The 19316-nt window shown below is 37.8% G+C and overlaps 2 protein-coding genes across 7 annotated transcripts in view; one reads left to right on the plus strand and one right to left on the minus strand.

Moving 5' to 3' along the window:
• LOC109032760 (tubulin glycylase 3A) overlaps positions 1 to 19316 on the minus strand; it is an 83340-nt gene that overhangs the window by 3749 nt on the left and 60275 nt on the right. For all 6 annotated transcript variants that reach the window (XM_072302993.1, XM_072302994.1, XM_019045042.2 and 3 more), the window contains 4 exons: positions 19114 to 19281; positions 18001 to 18254; positions 15402 to 15908; positions 1166 to 1359 (listed from right to left, as the gene is read on the minus strand). In XM_072302993.1, coding sequence (XP_072159094.1) covers positions 1166 to 1359; positions 15402 to 15908; positions 18001 to 18254; positions 19114 to 19281 — 1123 coding nt within the window. The remainder of the gene's footprint in view (positions 1 to 1165; positions 1360 to 15401; positions 15909 to 18000; positions 18255 to 19113; positions 19282 to 19316) is intronic.
• LOC140224973 (flap endonuclease 1-like) lies at positions 3588 to 9935 on the plus strand. Its single transcript, XM_072302154.1, has 2 exons — positions 3588 to 8489; positions 9730 to 9935. Exon 1 carries the CDS (start codon positions 7209 to 7211, stop codon positions 8355 to 8357), a length of 1149 nt encoding a protein of 382 aa, XP_072158255.1. The 5' UTR covers positions 3588 to 7208; the 3' UTR covers positions 8358 to 8489; positions 9730 to 9935.

Consider the following 19316-nt stretch of genomic DNA (forward strand, 5'->3'; position numbering starts at 1 on the left):
TTTTTTGCATATCTAACACGGGCATCCATCGAGCACGAATAGTTGCATGAAGGTGCCGTCGTCGACAAACGTCCTAATCTTGTAGCAGCTAATACGAAACGCCTAAAGTTTTTGCGTATGCAACAAGGGCACCCACTAAGTGCGTAAGTTGCATGCAATGTGAATTTTTTTCGTCATTTTCAGTGATCCGCCTTGGATTGTGGAAATATCCTTCATGTCAGTGCTGACCGGATGAGTTTCGTGTTTTTAAAATTCCTATTTAGCATTCCTAGTCATTCGAGTAATCATGAGTTAGTAATAGTTGCGGCAAGGTTGCCAGATTATAGAATAAAAAATAGATATTGTACACGGGTTTAAATGAAGAAATCTGATTTCTCAGCACCATCTGGCAACAGCTAATCTGCGGAGGGAATCATTCTCTATACTGGCATACATTAAATAATTTTTACCCTATTATAAAACGGTATTCTGTCGTACCAATTTATTTCATTCGATCAAACTTGCCCAGGAATTCAACTAAAAATGCCAAACCCGGAATAAATTTGCTTCCTTAAGCAAAAAAGTCAGTTATTTTAAATCCACCCTCTATGATTCCGTATACTCTCCGCAGATTTGACCAGATAACCTCAAATCAGGGGCTTTGGAGGACAAGGCGCATAAGTGCAGTTTTTGCTATTTCAAGAAATACGTGTTTGAAGTTTCGAAATTATATTGATCCTTATGGCGGAAAAAAGTCAATACTGACTTTTTGATGCTTAAAAATTGGAATTTGGGAGCAAATTTTTTACAGAATATGCATTAAGTTTCCTAGTTTTCCTTGAAATCGTTACTTCCTCAAATTTTTCAAAAACTGCGCACTTATGCGCCTTGTCCTCCAAGCCCTTCAAATAGTGGCCAGGAATGTTTCCTAGTTTTCCTAGCTTTCACTAGTTTTCCTTGAAATCGTTATTTCCTCAAATTTTTCAAAAACTGCGCACTTATGCGCCTTGTCCTCCAAGCCCCTCAAATAGTGGCCAGGAATGTTCCCTAGTTTTCCTTGAAATCGTTATTTCCTCAATTTTTCAAAAACTGCACTTGTGCGCCTTGTCCTCCAAGCCTTTCAAATAGTGGCCAGGAGTGTTTGATAGGAATTGGTTTTCAGTAGAAATTAAGGGAGGAAACTGACCTCTTCGCAATTGACGCGGGTCTCCCGCATCTTCTGCTTCCACTTTGAGAGCATCTCGATCTGGTCGGCGATGTCCTTGCTGTTCCAGACTTTGTTCTTGTTTCGTGGCGAACGAGGGGAGCGAGGCGAGACCCCCGTTGACTCTGTCAGCGACTCCACACTCTCTTCAACTTCATTATCGTTCCGGATGACATCTTGAAACAAAAATAAAAGATAAAAAAAATAAAACAGATGGAATAACACTATCAAATACAAAGCGATCGGCCCTCCACTGAAAAAAAAAATCTCGGTGTATTTACTAAGAAAAGGGTAAAATTACCAAGAATTCAGGGTTCTATTTGATCCCAGTTTTCTCTTGGTAAAATTACCATTTATGGAATTGGTTATTTTACCAAGAAATCTCGGTAAAATTATTGAACTTTCTCGGTAATTTTTCTGGACCTTAGTAAAAACGCCAACATTTTTTATCGACTATGGTATAGTTACCGAGATAAAATGGCAAAGTTACCGGGAATTGATTACCAATAAAAGTGGTATTCTTGCCTGAAAAAAACAGTAAAAATACCCGTTTTTAGGTAAGCTTACCAGTCTGTCTTGGTAAAATTACCAATAATTGGTAAAAAAAAGTGAGATGGTAAAGGTACCAACGGACCTTGGTAAAAACGCCGAGAATTTTTTTTCAGTGATCTGCACATTATTCAAGCACTGTAAATCCTAGTCAGGGGCGTGGCGTTCTTTGCGATATCTCGATTATTCTGCCACTTAAACCAATGAAAAAGGATCGATAAACAGAGTTTTCGCAACGAATACCGTAAACATCGATTCTTTACCATATTTTCAAATGGGGAATTATCGATAATCGATTTTTCACGCCTCGCCACAGATCCAAATCTCTACTCGCCGGCACGAGCAAAATATCGTATTCGATACATTCAATAGGTGAGATTGTATCGATATCGGTTGGACCAACCGGGTTGGTTCAACATGTAAACGTAGCCTCAAAATTCAATTGAGTAATCTTGGAGAACGGGTTTTTTGTGATGGATTTTTGATACTTATGAGTACAAAATGGCAATGAAGAGTGAAATTGTTGGGAATTTTCTAATTTTCAGCTTTTTCAATTTAAATTCTAAAATTTTTCTTTGAAGTTATGTTCTAATTGTTTTGAATCAAGCGATACATCAAACCGCTATCGAATACGATCCATTCTCACCAACTTCCCTAGTAGCAGAGGTTTTCTTCAAGGGCGAGGCGTGAACGATTGATTATCGATATTCCCCCTTTTGAGGCCATGGTAAAGAATCGATTATTAAGGAATTCGTTGCGAACATCCAGTTCATCGATCCTTTCCTACAGGTTTAAACGGCGGATCAATCGATGTATCCCAAAACACCCTGCGCCACTGGTTTTCTTATATATTTTTTATGTGACAAAATTTCCCTTTTTTGTGTAAACATTATATAAAAACCATTTTGAGCATTTGTTTACATAAGTGGTACGTACATTTTATTTAAATTTTACGATTAGGCATATTATGACCTTAAAGACAAGTCCATGAGATTTCGCAACGCAACTCAATTTTAATGAGACCTCCTATCGTCGTCGTGAGCCCACGTCACAGTAGTGACGATTTTGCGAGTTGGCAACACTGGTTTCCCCCATTGAAATCCATTAAAAATATCGATCCTGTGTGAGGCAAGCTGCCTCATCAAAAATCAATTGTTTTACATACATTTAAATGGAAGGAAAACAGTGGTGCCAACTTTCAAGAATAGCCACTGCCTCAATGTCCACTAGTGGATTGAACCCAAAATTTTCCAGTTGTTCTCTCAAAATTAAAATGCTGAAAGTAAAAAAAGGTGCATTCATTTTAATTTTAATATTCTGGCTTAGATATCATAGCTTAAATGTAGTGTACTTTCTTGATATTTCTGATTACCAATTGGTAAGAAAATCATAATCATTTTTTACAAAGATCGCGGTTACTTCATTAGCGCGTTTTTACCTTTTGACGCACGTTCAGATCGAAAAATATGCCATAATGTTGTTTTTAGCGGAGGACGATAAAAAGATGCTGAAAATAATTCTGTTTTCATTTTGGAGCGATGTAATTATACAAAGACAAAGAGGGACAAAATTTCACTGTGTGCGATCTGGCATCGCGTTTAAAGGTAGTGCTCTCTGCAGCCTGATTGTTGAAATTTTTTGTTTGTCGGAACGACATAGGTGACATAGGTTAAAAGGCGGAGAGTGATGAGTCGGCTAAGTCTTATCGCTCGTCGCGACGAACAAAAAATTTCAACAATCAGGCTGCAGGTAACACAAATTTCCGCAAAAAATCTGACTCATCCGTGATTATAATTGATTACAAAGGCCAGATCAATACCTACAATGACGCTAAAAGCATGGGGAAATGTCGAATTTTTTGCTCCCAAAAGTGTTTCCATTTCGAGGAATTTTTTTTTTTTAGAAACTTCCATGTAATCCATTAATGAACCGGGATGTAGCTCCGTGACGACAGTAGGAGGTCTTAGTAAAATGAGTTTTCTCCAGAATCCGTTGACTGATTATATACGCAACAAAATTTCAAGCTTCATTGAATGGGAGTTTGTCACAGGTATCGAAATACCAGTAACTTGTTCTTTTCTTCAACTTATAAATTTTCAATGCATATTCAGTTCACTCATTAGGGATGGCTGGATTTCATACACTTTCCTCTTTTTCAGTCCTATCTCCCAGCCATCTCCTAAAATTACCCATTACTTTTATTACTCAACTTGCAGCTGATAGCTCCACTGATTATAGCCAGCCAATAGCGTTTAGACTTGTTGTCTCACCACCTGTGACGTCACCAAGTCTATAAAAGCTTGAGCTGGCCATTTCTCATGGTCCTTTACCATCTGACCCGTACATGTACGACGTGCCCTCTCTAGCCCTTCTGGCACAAGTGTGACTATTCTTTTGTAAATCTGTAATTCTAAATTCTTTCATTTAATACAACTTTCGGTCCTTTAAACATTTTCGTTCAATTCTTGCTCTCCCACAACTCCGTTAACTTTTCCGCCACGGTTAGGATTATTTTAGATGTTTCAGTCCGTCTAAAGCTCAACTAAATCCATAACCGCGACATGGTGCCGATCACCCTCTAACTAACTTTCCAGCTTAGTTCGGATCAGTTTCAAACGTTCAATCTTCCACTCACGTGCAACTGCCAGTGTAACTTCCACCCACCTGTTTTACACTTGGCACTCCGCAATTTTTTTGAAGTTCCTTTTCAACAGAAAAGAAGAGAAGTTCCTGTTCCAACCGGGACAGATGAGCAGTTTTTACGGGGTTACCCTTTCCCTCGTGCATTGCAAAGTGAAAAAAAAGACGTATACCACCATCCGGACTTGGACTCTCTGTGCTCTCTGGCTCTATCCTTCTCTCTGGTCTCAAGACTCCAGCCGTTTCTGCCTCTTTTCTTCGACTTCTCGCCTTTTCTGTGATATTTTCTGAACTGTGCTTAAAAGACTTTCCGCCCACCTGGATTATTGTGTTTAGTGCTTAAGTGTTACTGTAGTGATTAAGGTTGGTCAAGTGTACTTATTTTCTTTCTCCCCCTCCCACCACCCTAAATTTTTATTTTTATTTACTGTCATGTCTAATTATTCTTTTTTTCAGGTCATTTCTCTTTTCTAGTCGTAAATTTTTAAAATTTCAATTTTTCACTCTAGTAACTGTTTTGTTTTTCACGGCATTCCTAGTCATTTCAATCTTAGTTACTTCATGCCGACAAACAGTATTTTCTAAATTTTTATCTTTTCTACCTTTTCTTTTTGAGTGTAACATTAGTTTTTCGTAACTATGAAATTTTGCAATCCATCAATCAGTATTTTTCTAAATTTTTCAAAGTAAATTTTTCCTTCGTAATTTTGCAATAGTTTTCTGATTCTCATTCAATCTAGTAAATTTTATTTTTTTTTCTTTTTTTTTCGATCAAATTTTCACCTTTTCTTGCTTTTCTTTTGTATTAATTTTAGTTTCAGTTTTCAAAGACACTTGTGAGTTCTCCGCTCAAGGTTTGTCCAGCACTTTTCATTCTTATTTTTCTAATTTTCTTTGCAATTTTTCGTGTACTTCATTTTCTTGATTTGACCTGCTTTATCTAAATTGTTTTGTGCTTGGTTAGACTCCCTGACCCTATTTTCTTTTTTTTTAACTTTTCGAAATTTATTTCCGTATTTTCTCTTAAATTTTCTGATGTAATTATTTCGAGTGATTTTATTTGTTCTTGCGATTACACGTCCTCACCTGTCTCTAACGCCTAGTGCGATTGACACTTCTCTGGACAGTGGAAAGGGATTACAAATTTGTCATAGAAATATTTTACCTTAGTTTTTCTTTCCGTTCTTTGAGAATTTACTATTTACATTTTGTCTCCCTTATCTTTCAATTTACTCTTTATTCATCTTTGTTTTTGATTTCTTTCTCTTTTCTTTATTTTAAGTCTTATTTCAGTTCCGTAGCGCGAGATACGCAACTGTGATATAACTTTCCCGTTGTCTTTTGTCTATGTCAAGAAATTTCAATTGAGCCCACCCTGCTCTTGTTTTTCTTGCCATTCCCAACAGTCAACCCTCTCTATCCTCATATTTGATTTTTCGCTCTATTTTCATTCAATCTCAACGGTATCTAACTCCCAAAGTCTCCTGAGTCTTACCAACACACTTTCTTTCCTTTCTTTTTTGGTAACTCTGCATTGTTTACCTAGACTCATAGTATTCTTCACTTGAGATGTTTTCCCTTCAGTTGGATTCCGCTCCGACTTCCTCTCAAAATCTCGAGTCAAGTGACACGTAGCAAACGTCACCTTGTAAAACGTACGTTTTTCAGGACACTAGAGTCGATTCCTATCGACACCGTCGATTTCCACATCGACCCCTGCACTTTCCTTAGGCCAAAGGTTTAGTACACCCCTGGAATAATTCCTCTCGAAAGGACATTCCTGCACTGCAAAATCCTCTAGAAAGGTTTGCAGGTTCCTCTATAATCAACGTGTATGCTTCTAGATAAGCTGGCTGCGATTTAGTGGACAATTTCTTTTCAATGTTTAAATCTTTTTACTGCCTTTTCTTGAATTTTTTTTTGCTCGTTTAATTTCTTTTTCTGTAATTTTTGCTATCTTTTTATTTGATTTTTGCTTTTTATTTGGTAGTTCTTCTGATACTTGAAAAAGCATCTCGTAGTGCCAAGTTTCCTCACCCTGAGCTCCAGTAGACTGCATTTATCGAATATTCTTTTTAAATTCTTTTTATAAATTTTTTTTCACTTAATTTTCTTTAAACCCCTGTAATTTCAGTACTCTCATGCTTTCTTTTTGTCATATTTTGTGGATCGGTTTGCTTTCTGACGGACTCTTTCTCACCTCTAGCACTAGATTTGCATTGGTACTCTCTGAGACTGTCAGTTGGTTTTCTTGTCTACAACCATGAAATAGTACATTTTCTTTTTTTGTCAAAATTTTTCTTTTTTTCCGAGCATTTTTTCGTGATTTGATTCAAACATTCCTCCCTCTCTCTCTCCTAGTGTTCCTTCTGGTTCCAGCCAGTAAAAACTTGCTACCGCAGCATTTAAAACGGCTCCTTTTGACTTTCCATAGTCAATATCTTTAAAAAAGGCGCTCGCTCTATAGCCTCATCTCAATCAAAAAGTGAAGTCTACTATCGTTAATCTTAACATCTCTCATGTACAATCTTTTCAATATTGTATCAAATCTTTAACCCCTAGTCGAAACAATGTTCCATCTAGTTACTCCCTCTTGTTGATTTTTGATCTTGTTTTGTCTCGTTCGATATTACATTTTATTCCTTGAAAAAGACAGAACAACATCACTTCGCTTATGCTTTGTCCTCGTGGTGTGCGAAGTGCGAATTATCTGTGAAATACTCGTTTTAATTGATTTTTAGTCATATATTCCTCTGAAACTGAATGACCAGATATTTCAGGATAAGAAGAACCTCAGTGAATTTGTGATTTTCCGTTTCCGATTCCCGTAGTCACTATGGGTATTCAGGGTTTATCGAAACTGATTCAGGATGTCGCTCCGGGTGCAGTTAAAGAAAGTGAAATTAAAATGCATTTTGGACGGAAGGTGGCAATTGATGCCTCAATGAGCCTTTACCAATTTTTAATTGCAGTGCGCAGTGAAGGAGCACAATTGACGTCTATTGATGGCGAAACAACCAGTCATTTGATGGGAACATTCTACCGCACAATCAGGTTGGTGGAAGCAGGTATCAAACCTGTTTACGTTTTTGATGGTAAACCACCAACACTGAAGTCAGGAGAGTTAGACAAGAGGAAGGAAAGAAGAGAAGAAGCAGAAAAAGCTCTGAAAGTAGCTGAAGATGCAGGTGATTTGGAGCAGATTGACAAGTTCAACCGAAGACTTGTGAAGGTAACATCAACCCACAACCAAGAATGCAAGGAGCTACTAAAGTTGATGGGGATTCCTTTTATCACTGCCCCCTGTGAAGCAGAGGCCCAGTGTGCTGCCTTGGTGAAGGATGGCAAAGTATATGCTACAGCAACAGAGGATATGGATGCGCTAACTTTTGGCTCAACAGTTCTTCTCAAGCATTTAACATTCAGTGAAGCACGGAAAATGCCTGTCCAAGAATTTCACTTCCAAAAAGTTCTTGATGGACTTGAATTGAATCGAGAAGAGTTCATTGACCTATGCATTCTTCTTGGTTGTGATTACTGTGATAGTGTTCGTGGAATTGGTCCCAAAAGAGCCATTGATCTCATCAAACAGCATCGCAACATTGAAACAATCCTCAAAAACATTGACACCGAAAAATACGCTGTTCCTGAAAACTGGTTATACAAGGAGGCCCGCCAACTTTTCGTGAATCCTGAAGTTGCAGACCCAACTACACTTGAGTTGAAATGGACAGATCCTGATGAAGAAGGCCTAGTTAAATACTTATGCGGAGATAAAGCGTTCAGTGAAGACCGTGTCCGAAGTGGGGCAAAAAAATTATTAAAAGCTAGGTCAACTACAACGCAAGGAAGGCTGGACTCATTCTTCAAAGTTATCCCAAGTGAAAACAACACACAGAAAAGAAAGAGCGAAGATAATAAAAAAGGCCCTGCCAAAAAAGTCGCGAAAAAGGGAGGCACACCATACCGAGGCAAACCAAAGTAATCGCGCCGACTTTAACTATGTTTTATTCTATTTTATGCATCTGCAACAATTAGTTTGGATTCCTATCCGTTTTGTGTCTTTTCTCTCATCCTTTGTAACCAGAAGTTCGTTTCTCAGCGGATTAGAAATAAGGTATAAGGTAAAGGTATAAGGTAGGTATATAGGTATAAAGGTATATAGGTATAAAGGTATAAGGTAATAAAGGTATTTGGAAATTCTTTTTTTATTTTAACTGGATTCCACGGATTGCATGTAATAATTGGTCTGATCTTTTTAATCGTAATGATAGTTCAACTGATTGAAAAAAAATTTAGATTAATAAATCTGAACGGATTTGAATACTCTATTTGATATTGACATTTTGTTGATATTATCTGGCTATGTCTTCATCTAACTGTTTATTGGTGAGGCATATAACTGGTAATGTTAATTAAAACATTTTTTAATTTTATTAGTATATAAAAGTATTTTTAACTTCCAATTAAAAGGAATATAAATTAAATAAAATAAATGTTTATAACAGCTATTTATATTTTAGTATCTTGCATAATTGTAGTCTTCATCAACATAGTTTACTTAATAATTGTTAATAAATTTGTTAATAGACGGAACAAGTTTTCTACGTTTGAGTGTGGAATAGATTTAATAACTTCTTTGCGGCTCCCCTTTTCATTACACTTCTATTTTGTATCAATTATTTTTCTTATCTTTGATGTTGAATTAATGATGATTCTCCCATTTGTGTTTTGTTTTAAAATGTTTAATATAATAAATATATTTATAATAATTTATCTACTAATGTTGTTTATTATTCTCAGATTTTTTTATGAGTGATTTATGAGTGAATTATGTTTAATATGCCCTGGAATGCCCACTGCCGCCCAATCTTCATAGAGCATAGATTGTTCACCCTGACCTCCCTTTATATCTTGGATAGCCTAAAGTTTGCAATCTCAAATGGATTGGTATCTCCCTCTGATCTTCTACCGTCTCATAATTACAACAGCAGACATAGAGATATCAAAAACGTAAAAGTCCGATTGAAACTATCTGAGCAAGATTGCAAATTTTCGGCTATCCAAATTATAAATGCTCTACCCTGGAATATCAAAAAACAACTCCGTGACGGTGATATCCGGAAGTTTTTCAATTTACTTCGCGATCTTCTTTTGAGCAAGGCTTTTTATAATTTGAACGAGTTTCTAAACTCATCTGTTGAATAACGTTCTAACCTCCAACTAATGTACAGTTGTAATTTATATTTTTAATTATTGTATAGTGTTTCTTGACCTGTGCCATAGCCCTAATAATGGGGCTCCCATGTACAAAGTTTTAATAAATAAATAAATAAATAAATAAATAAATAAATAAGGTATTTTCTCTTTTGATTGTTAAATAACTGGTTAGCCCGGTGATCGAATTTGAAGCTGCTTATTGGTCATGTGTGTGTCTCATACTAATCATAGTAATTTAAAGTTGTTTCATCAAATTTTTGATGTAGTGTCTCTATGCCAGAAAATCGAGTCCTTACGGACGAAAGTCTGCTCTGATCCAAAAATGTTCCTTTCTTAAACTTAATTTTTAGAACAATATTGCACTCATTTCCTTCTATTTATAATTTTTTTTATCACATTTTTTAAATAACTACTAGAGTCTAAGGTGATTAGTAACATTTTTTATCGGTAAAAGGTACTTTCCTACAAAATCAGGGCTCGTGTATTATGGTGAAAGTACCTCAGGAAAATAGAGAAAAATCTGCCTAAAATCTCCAGGGAAATTTTGTAATTTTTGTCATATATATACCTCTGCAATGCTCTGCAGCAGGGAAGAAACATGCATTTACTAATATGGTTATCAGTTTCATTCCTGTTATGTTATTTCATGATTATGACATATTTATTTTCAATACATAAATTATTCACAATCAAAAAAAAAAAAAAAAAAAAAAAAAAAAAAAAAAAAAAAAAAAAAACATGTCGCGGTTATGGATTAAGTTGAGCTTTAGACGGACTGAAACATCTAAAATAATCCTAACCGTGGCGGGAAAGTTAACGGAGTTGTGGGAGAGCAAGAATTGAACGAAAATGTTTAAAGGACCGAAAGTTGTATTAAATGAAAGAATTTAGAATTACAGATTTACAAAAGAATAGTCACACTTGTGCCAGAAGGGCTAGAGAGGGCACGTCGTACATGTACGGGTCAGATGGTAAAGGACCATGAGAAATGGCCAGCTCAAGCTTTTATAGACTTGGTGACGTCACAGGTGGTGAGACAACAAGTCTAAACGCTATTGGCTGGCTATAATCAGTGGAGCTATCAGCTGCAAGTTGAGTAATAAAAGTAATGGGTAATTTTAGGAGATGGCTGGGAGATAGGACTGAAAAAGAGGAAAGTGTATGAAATCCAGCCATCCCTAATGAGTGAACTGAATATGCATTGAAAATTTATAAGTTGAAGAAAAGAACAAGTTACTGGTATTTCGATACCTGTGACAGAGTTGTTCATCACGCATCAATTCATCAACTTGACTTCTCATGTTGATTTGGAAGTTGTAAAATCAAGGAACTCCTTTTACGCGTGAAACCTGTAATTTTGAGCATTTTTTCTAAGGGGGTAATAGTTACCAGCACCACGGTGGCAGTAGGTTTCTTGCAGGAGGTACAGGCTAGTGACTAGTCTTCCCAGGTACGTTCTCATGAAAATCACGGTTTACATATCGAAATATTTTGAATTCCACTCTCATTGGCGGATCTACCAAATTGGCAACATTGTCTTTTTGTCATGGGAACGGAGTTCCCCATGATATTACAATCGTTCCGTTGCTTTCGCTATGGGATTCCCTATACCTCTGCGACCTTGAGCGTTTCGCCCAGTCTCCGATTTTTGGTTGATTTTCCGATGTATCAAAAACCGTTGTATTTTTTAGCCAATCATGTCTCTATGTCAAGTTGTGTTGATTGCTAAAATTCGCTTTCAGCGAGTTTTTTTCCACCTCGAGATGTCGTGTCTGACTGGTAAATCTGCGCAGAACCACGAAGTTCCGTTTTTAGGCAAATTCTTTTTTTTGGGAGGTTCTGATTGGTTATTTTTCGCCATCAGTTTTCTGTTCGTTGGTGCAAAAGATCGCCTACCTCGGTGTTCTTGAGAAGCCGCCATTATCCCACCTCAAATTTGAAAAATAGAAGTAAAGAAATAATAACCATCGTACAAGGTGGAAAATTGTTCTGGAGGACTCGTTACGGATAAAGAAGTCAAAATCAGAGCTCGATTGATTGATTTAATTCATGGATACGCAAATATTGCCTTAGCTCAACTGCCGCGATCGGAATGCGTGCTGGCATGAACCTCGAGACGCATTAAAACAGTGCGAACCATGGCTCCTACAGCAAAACAGCAATGCGCTTCATATCATCCCAAAAGCAGTCAAGGTCTCTTGTGATAAGTCCCGCCCATTGCCCGAGTCTTTTGTATGCTATTTTTACTCTCACCCACGTGGATCCATTATAGCCTAGTTGACTAAACCGCCTCGTATTTTTGATTCGGTGCGGGCACCCGGCGATTAGGAGTTCGATACCCGACGAGGGGAACTACTTTTTAATGGTTGTATTGAATGTTTTAGACTAATCATCAAAAAATAATTAATAGTAGATGATAAATGTACGAACATTTTCTCGTGAGTTAATATGTTAAACAAAAATACTGGAATATACCTTCTTCATATAATCAGCCACATGTTCCCCCAAATTAATGGCATTATTTTCTTTTTTCAATAAAGTTAATTTGCATTCAACGTTCGTAAGTTAAGCAAAAAGTACCTATTGATACAAATAAAAAGACATGAAAATAGTATGTCTAACATTTCAGTTGTTTTTTTTTATTATTTATTTTTTGTTTTTTTGTTTTTTCAATAAAACAAATTGACTGGGACTAGAATCATCGTATCTCTGAAGACAAAAGCTAAGTTTTTTGATACAGAAATACTAATATATTCATCCTTTATATAATCAGGAAGATGTTGACCCAAATATTGATGTATATTTTCTCTGCTCGCCCAAATTCATGATGGTATTTTCTTTTTTCAATAAAATTAATTTACATTCCACGTTCTTAAAGCAATATTTTCTCCAAAATTCAGCAAAAAATAACAATTTATACCTACGCAAAAAGTAAATAAATAAATAAAGCAATAACATGAAAGTAGTATAGGTAGTACACATCTAACATTTCGGTTACATCTATTTGAATGAAAAAAATGGCAACTCAGGAAGCACATAGGTCACTTATCGACGGTGAAACTACCAAACCACGTTATTTTTTAAATGAAAAGCTACTTAACGTCCAGTCTTGAAAATTTCCGTGATTTTTCCTCTTCGTGCGGAGAAAATTATGTGAAAATTTCAAGGAATGATATTGATTTGGTCCACTCCAAAAAAATAAAATGTGAGCGGAGATTTTTAAACACCGCAAACGAGATACGTGGTTTGGTAGTTTCACCGTCGTTATGATGCGTATTCGGGCATATGCGTAGAGTAAAAATATCATACTTTACGCCGAAAAAACGAAACTGAAAGTTAAATGCGTTAACTTCCAAAAACCATACATAATCCAACGAAAATAAATAAATTGGTAAATAACAGCTTTCTTGTATGCAAAGAAAAAAAATTAAAAATGTTAAAAAAGAGATGTCGACACAAAATTACATAGCCCCTTCAATTCTGAAGATACTACAAACGAACTGTACCCTAAAATTTTCATATCCCAGAAGCAAAAGTTCCCATGACGAATATTGCTATCGCTAGCGATTGCAAAAACCAACTTGTTTCCATTTAAACCTATGGAAATGTATCGATTCTTAGAGGGGCCAGGTGCTCCGACAAGAATCGATTATTTAGCATAAGTTTAAATGGAGGCATCCCGGTGTTGCCGAATTTCTGGATCCGCCTCTGTCCACTCTTCTTTGCGAAAATGCGTACCTAATTTGTCACACGCTTTAGAAAATTTCTCGCGTCCGCGGGCAGTTTTTCTCACAACTATTGCAGTGGCAAGGCGTGGATGCTCGATTATCGACATTTCCCCATTTCAATCTATGCTGAAGAATCGATTTTTAAGATGCTTTTTGCGAACACCATGTTTATCGATCCTTTTCCACAGGTTTAAATTACAGATCAATCGATACATCGCAAAGTACGCCACGCCACTGTTACGATTAGTCGTTGGTGAACATGTTTGCCCTGTAAGAGACGTAATGAAACCTGATACCTAAATAATGAAACAATCTTTCAAACTTCGTCTGACGTATGATTTCAAGCGTTTACTTCCTACTTATCATAGGAACTACTTATCAGTTATAATTCGCGACTTTTATGTGATTGTGATTTTTGCGTGGCTACAAATTAAAGTGTTACAAGGTTTGAAAGTATTAAAAAACTTATCGAAGCTTGTGTTCTTACTTCTGCGAGAGTCGGATATTTTTATGTGGATAGAAGGGACGCGAAAACGCCTGCAAACCGAAAGTAAACACCCGTCAACTTAGCTGACGACACCTCTATCGCTAATAACTCTCGCATTGCATTTGGTGCAATGCGAGAAGTATTCAAGTAGTCTTGCAGGCGCTGATATGAGTTTGACGCCGACCGCACCGTGTTTGGCGCGATTATTCAAATTCGCGTTCGGATAATCGCGGCATCGAACAATGGGGCTTAAAAGGCCCATGTTGTGTTCTGACGCCGTATGAGCATTCCAACGTTGCCTCGTTTCTCCCGAGAAAATATTTTCTCTGAAAAAAGTTAGGGAACCTCTATACATCCGCTTTTTAGATTGAATTGACCATTAAACAAAGTAAGAATTTAAGCACTCGGGCACTCATTGCTGTGGGCAGTCAAATCACCAGCGGATCGAAAAAAAAGCAGTACTCCCGAGTCCTGAGACTAATATGCGGCGACTCGCGATGCCGTGTGCGCGGGCTCAGATATCCGGCCTTCGCTCAGAAAATATAGGTCTAAAATGTATTTCATAAAAACCGGGAATTTCGTACGATTTGTTATGATTTCGATCAACATGATTTGCCAAGATTCGCGAAAATAATTATCGATTGAACTTATTAATGTCGAAAACCACTCGCAGTCCTCGTTTCTCCCTTAAGTCGCCGTGTTAAAAACTGCGTCATTTCGTTCACTCTCGCTTCACACTTTCAGTGAACGAGAGGCTAAAAAACTTCATCGGCACTCCAGTACATCGCGATTCTGTTCTATCGCGCTATGGGAGCACGCCATGTAAGCATCTGAGAGTTGCCAAATTTCCTTCGAATAAATCCTTATTTTTGAGAGAAGCTGTGAATGTTTTTCCTTGAAATTTGCAGGTACTTTAGGTGAAATTGCGAACGAAATTATTTGAAAAAATCGGAATAAAAATATTCTTAAGTTTACCCGGAAATCCGTGGTTAATCGAAGGAAATTTGACGATGCGTGCAGGTTTGTACGGCGTTTTTCCTTTGTGTGGCATTTTTGTACTCTTCTCTGTTATGCTAAGGAAGAACGCCGTATGAAAATTCGAGAGTTGCCAAATTTCCCTTGATAAAACATATGTATTTAGATAAAACTCATGCATATTTTTCCTTGAAAATTTCAGATATTTCAGATTAACTTCCGTAAACGATTGTCTGAAAATTTTTGAAGATAATATTAGCAATTTTCCTAGTAAATTCGGTTTTTATCGGAGGAAACTTGGCAACGTCTGAAGACTCATACGGTGCACTGAGAAAAAAAGTTCGGTAAATCCGAACTAGTTTGGATCATATGGAACCACGATTTTGTTCGGTACACACAACCGAATTATTCGGTCTGTTCAACCGAATTGTTCGGTTTGTGCAACCGAACAATTACAGTTCGGTTCAGTGGACCGAAAAGTTCGGCTGAGCAGACCAAATAATTCGGTCGTGTGTACCGAACAAAATCTTGGTTCCATATGAACCAAACTAGTTCGGATTTACCGAACTTTTTTTCTCAGTGTGTTCTTCCTTAGCACGGCAGTATTGTTCGTTCTTACCTTCCGTCTCAGGCGAGATCGTCACTTTAACCTCTGTGATGGTAGTGGCCCCACTATTGCCATTATCCTTGCTGTCCTTCTTATCGGCTTCAGACATCGGCCGTTCCTCAGGCTCCTTCCTGACCTCGGGAACCTGAACCCCCACCCTGATCGGCGGACTCTTGGCCTCCGGCGCCGCCCGGGGCGTGATGCAGACGATGTCGAGATCGTCCTCGCTGGAGGCGTCGCTGTCGACGGTGGCGGCTGCGGAGTTGGCCGGCGACTCCTTGAGGTGGGTCTTGAGATCGTCCAGGAAGTCGATGACCCGTGGCGAGGGTAGCGGGCGGCAGTTGATCGGAGGGGGCGGCGCCCTCTTCTTCCGCTTGGCCTTCGGGCTGTCCTGGATCTTGACGCCGCGCACGGTCAGGTTCTGACCCATGTACGGCTGCGTCGGCGAGGTATGTTGCTTGAACGCCAGCTCGAACATCCCTGTGTCGGCGTACTTGTCTTCGCGCCGGTCGATCACCACTGTCAAAGAGAAAGGTAAGTGTTACATTCGATCAGTTAAACACACTAATGTTAAAAAAAAAAAAAAAAAAAAAAAAAAAAAAAAAAAAAAAAAAGTAAATGCACTGTTAAGAAGCCGTCCATAAATTACGTCACCCAAGTAGGGGGTGGGGGGAGGGTCTAGTGGTGGATGATGGTGAATGTCGGAGAATTAAGAGGAGAAGGGGTCAAGCCAAGGATGACATAAGCTTTCCTGAAGGCAAACAGGCTGAAAGGGCTGCGATAGGATTGTGGAAATGCTCCCTTTTTTACCTTTTTAGAGATGGTTGGGATTGCGCAAATTTTTCCGGTACCAAAAACTGACATGTTTGGGCAAATATTCAATATTCAACGAGGAAGCGTTAATCTGGCAACCTTGATAATTTGTGGTAGATAACTACATCGCGGAAGACTGTTCATTCCCTCCTCGCATTTACAGGCATGTCTCTCTTCGATGGATACCCCTCACAGCACGAATGGCCCAGAGAGCTTTCATAGACATTTAAAAAGTAAACTAGGGGCCTGTGGCTGCTTGCAATCGTAGAACAACCATGTTCAAGTTTTTTAAGAGATGAATGCGAATGGATTCCAAACCCGACGGATGCACCCGAAAGCAAGCGTATATTTATCTCTAATTGCAACGTAATGCACCACTTTTATGTTTTATTTTCAATAAATGTTAAAAAGCTACACACAGTTTTTCCTGAAAAGTTTCCGCGAATTTACCTTAATGATATAAAATAAGAAGAAGAAGAAGAAGATATAAAATAAAAGGGTTGAAAATTTTGACACGATATTTACATTCGTTCTATTTCCTTTTAATGTGGCCAAAAAAAAATTATATATCATCCGAGTTTCTGAATAGTTGCAATGAGGATACATATTTCCCCTTTAATTATGGTAAAAAATGGAGCAGAAAGTCAAGAATGATGACATGCAGTCTTACAGCATTCCTACAGTCTTTTAGGCGCTAATATGCGTGTCCACGGCGCGGTCTGGCAGTTGGCGCGCGCCAACAGCCAGACTGCCTGACTGACTGGTGACTGCACTACGTTTGGCGCAATGCGAGAAGTATTCATGCAGTCTTGCAGGCGCTAATATATACGTGTAACGGCGCGGCGGCCGCACTGTGTTTGGCGCGATTATTCGAACTCGCTTTAGAATTATTACGACATCAAATAATAAAGCATAAAAGGCCCATGTTGCGTCTCGACGCCGTATAAACATTCCAACGTTGCCTCGTTTCTCCCGCTTAAATATTTTGTTCCGAGAAAAGTTAGGAAAATGCTTTATACCCACGACTATTATTCAATCTGTTCTCTTCATTTATCATCGATGACTTGTCAACAAACTAACGTATACTAGCGTTAATATAAAATGCGTTTATTTTCCAACTGTTTCCTGTTTTGCCAAACTTCTACCTTAAATTAACTTTATTTTCAACTGGCGCATTCCTGTATCAGATGTTAAGGTTTCTATTCGCGTGATCCTTGTGCTTCTCTCGTGCAATCCTGCTTGTGCCTTTTTCGCGTAATCTTCATATATTTTATTAGAACTTTCGCTCTATCCTGGATTACCGACCGAAAATGCTTGTTTGAGGAAGGATTTTTTTTTCATTTTTTTCCAACAAATAATTCCATTTTTTCTCAAAGCAATAAAGTTTGCATTGTTCAATTTTTCAGCAGTAATATATTCGCCCTTATTTTCGCCTTTTCCTTCGTCCCTTTAATCTTTTTCGTTTTGAAAGAACACAACATATATGTCATACTCAATAAAATACATTAATCGTGTTCTTAACGCTGCAGACTATATCTACTGACTTTTATCGATTTTCTGCGTTTTCCCTAGAAAGAATATTGTGGTTGAAGAGATTGAGTTGAATACACTAGCAGGTTTTCCCCGACTAAGATGTAATTCGACTGTCGAACGGCTGAAATGTGTGAAATTTTGAGCAATTATTTGAAACCCCTGCAAGATATCGGTTATGCAATATGAGTTCCTCCAATGTTGCAATTGCAACATTAAGCATTATATGTATTGTTAAAACGCAGTACATGCAATGAATAAATCTAACCTTTGACGACATCCTCTAAGACTTGCGCGCACATCCGTGCTGTGACGCTGGTGCTGGCGGCCATGCAAGGACTTGAGTTGATTTCGATGAGCCAAGGGAAGAAATCGTTAGCGAGCATAAAATCAGCTCCGAAAAGTTCGAAGCAGTTTTTCCGCTGATCCATCTGATCTTGCGACGCAAGCAGTGTTCCGACGATCCCTTCCCGCATTCCCGGGTATATCACAGTCTCCCACAGCCCTGCTTGTCCTATCGTCCTGCAATTATCACACTTAATTTAGCACTGGGGTTATTTGGAGAATATTTCTCCTCCAAATAATTTGCACTGAACTTGCGGTGGTTACCAACATTTGTTACCAAGATTTAGGCGAACAACTCGTAGCAATCACCAACGACTTTTAATCACTACCCTGCTGAGTGCTGATAATAACGAGTGGGAACAGGTGTATCCTGCCGTGCTAAGGAAGAACGCCGTATGAACATTAAAGAGTTGCCAAATTTCCTTTTATAAAATGTTTATTTTTGAGGAAGGTTGTGCATATTTTTCCTCGAAATTTTCTGGAACTTTAGAACAACATACGAGGAAAATTCTCTGAAAAATTGAAAAAAAATATTCATAAGATTACCAGGGAATTCTTGTTTTATGAAAGAAAATTTGACAACGCCTGGAGGTTCATACGGCGTTTTTCCTTAGCACTGCAGTATGGTATATAAAATATCTATTGGAAATGATCTAATGATATCACTTAAATATCTACTGATACGATTAAAAAAGCTATTAATACCATTAGGGTCGTACTCGTTTCAGGCAAATTGATATAAGTAGAGATCAAACTAATATAACAGGACATTCAAAGGGACGTTAATTTGCAGCATGTGTTATCTCTGAAACTAATCACTACATTCATTTTTATTTTTTTAATTTTTTAACGAGAAAATTAAACGTGTCGAAAATTTAGATATCGTGAGAAATGGACCTGGAAGAAGCCTGGAAATTGACTTCATTCTACCACCTTTGCACCTTTGGCTAAAAATTCGTCACTGTAGAAATTCTACCGGACTTGTGTTATGAAGGAAGTACGGGGTAAATAAAGTATGTGAAAGCAAGTAAAATACCTTAAATAAGTCTGGAATGTGTAGCAGTCCCACATATTCTCGTCCGGTAAATTTTTGTCTCTTTCGCCATTTTTATACTTGCATTGAACTGCATTGTTACTTAAATGTATCGACTCGTGCATATTTTTCAGGGAAAATGATTGTGAACAAAATCGCAGGTAACTCTCTCTGAAACATTCATTTAAGAACAAATTAATGAAAAA

This window comes from Bemisia tabaci, chromosome 7, assembly GCF_918797505.1.
Source record: "Bemisia tabaci chromosome 7, PGI_BMITA_v3".
Lineage (NCBI taxonomy): Eukaryota > Metazoa > Arthropoda > Insecta > Hemiptera > Aleyrodidae > Bemisia > Bemisia tabaci.

Coding starts and splice junctions, on each gene's coding strand:
- LOC140224973 (XM_072302154.1), top strand. CDS start 7,209: ATGGGTATTCAGGGTTTATCGAAACTGATTCAGGATGTCGCTCCGGGT.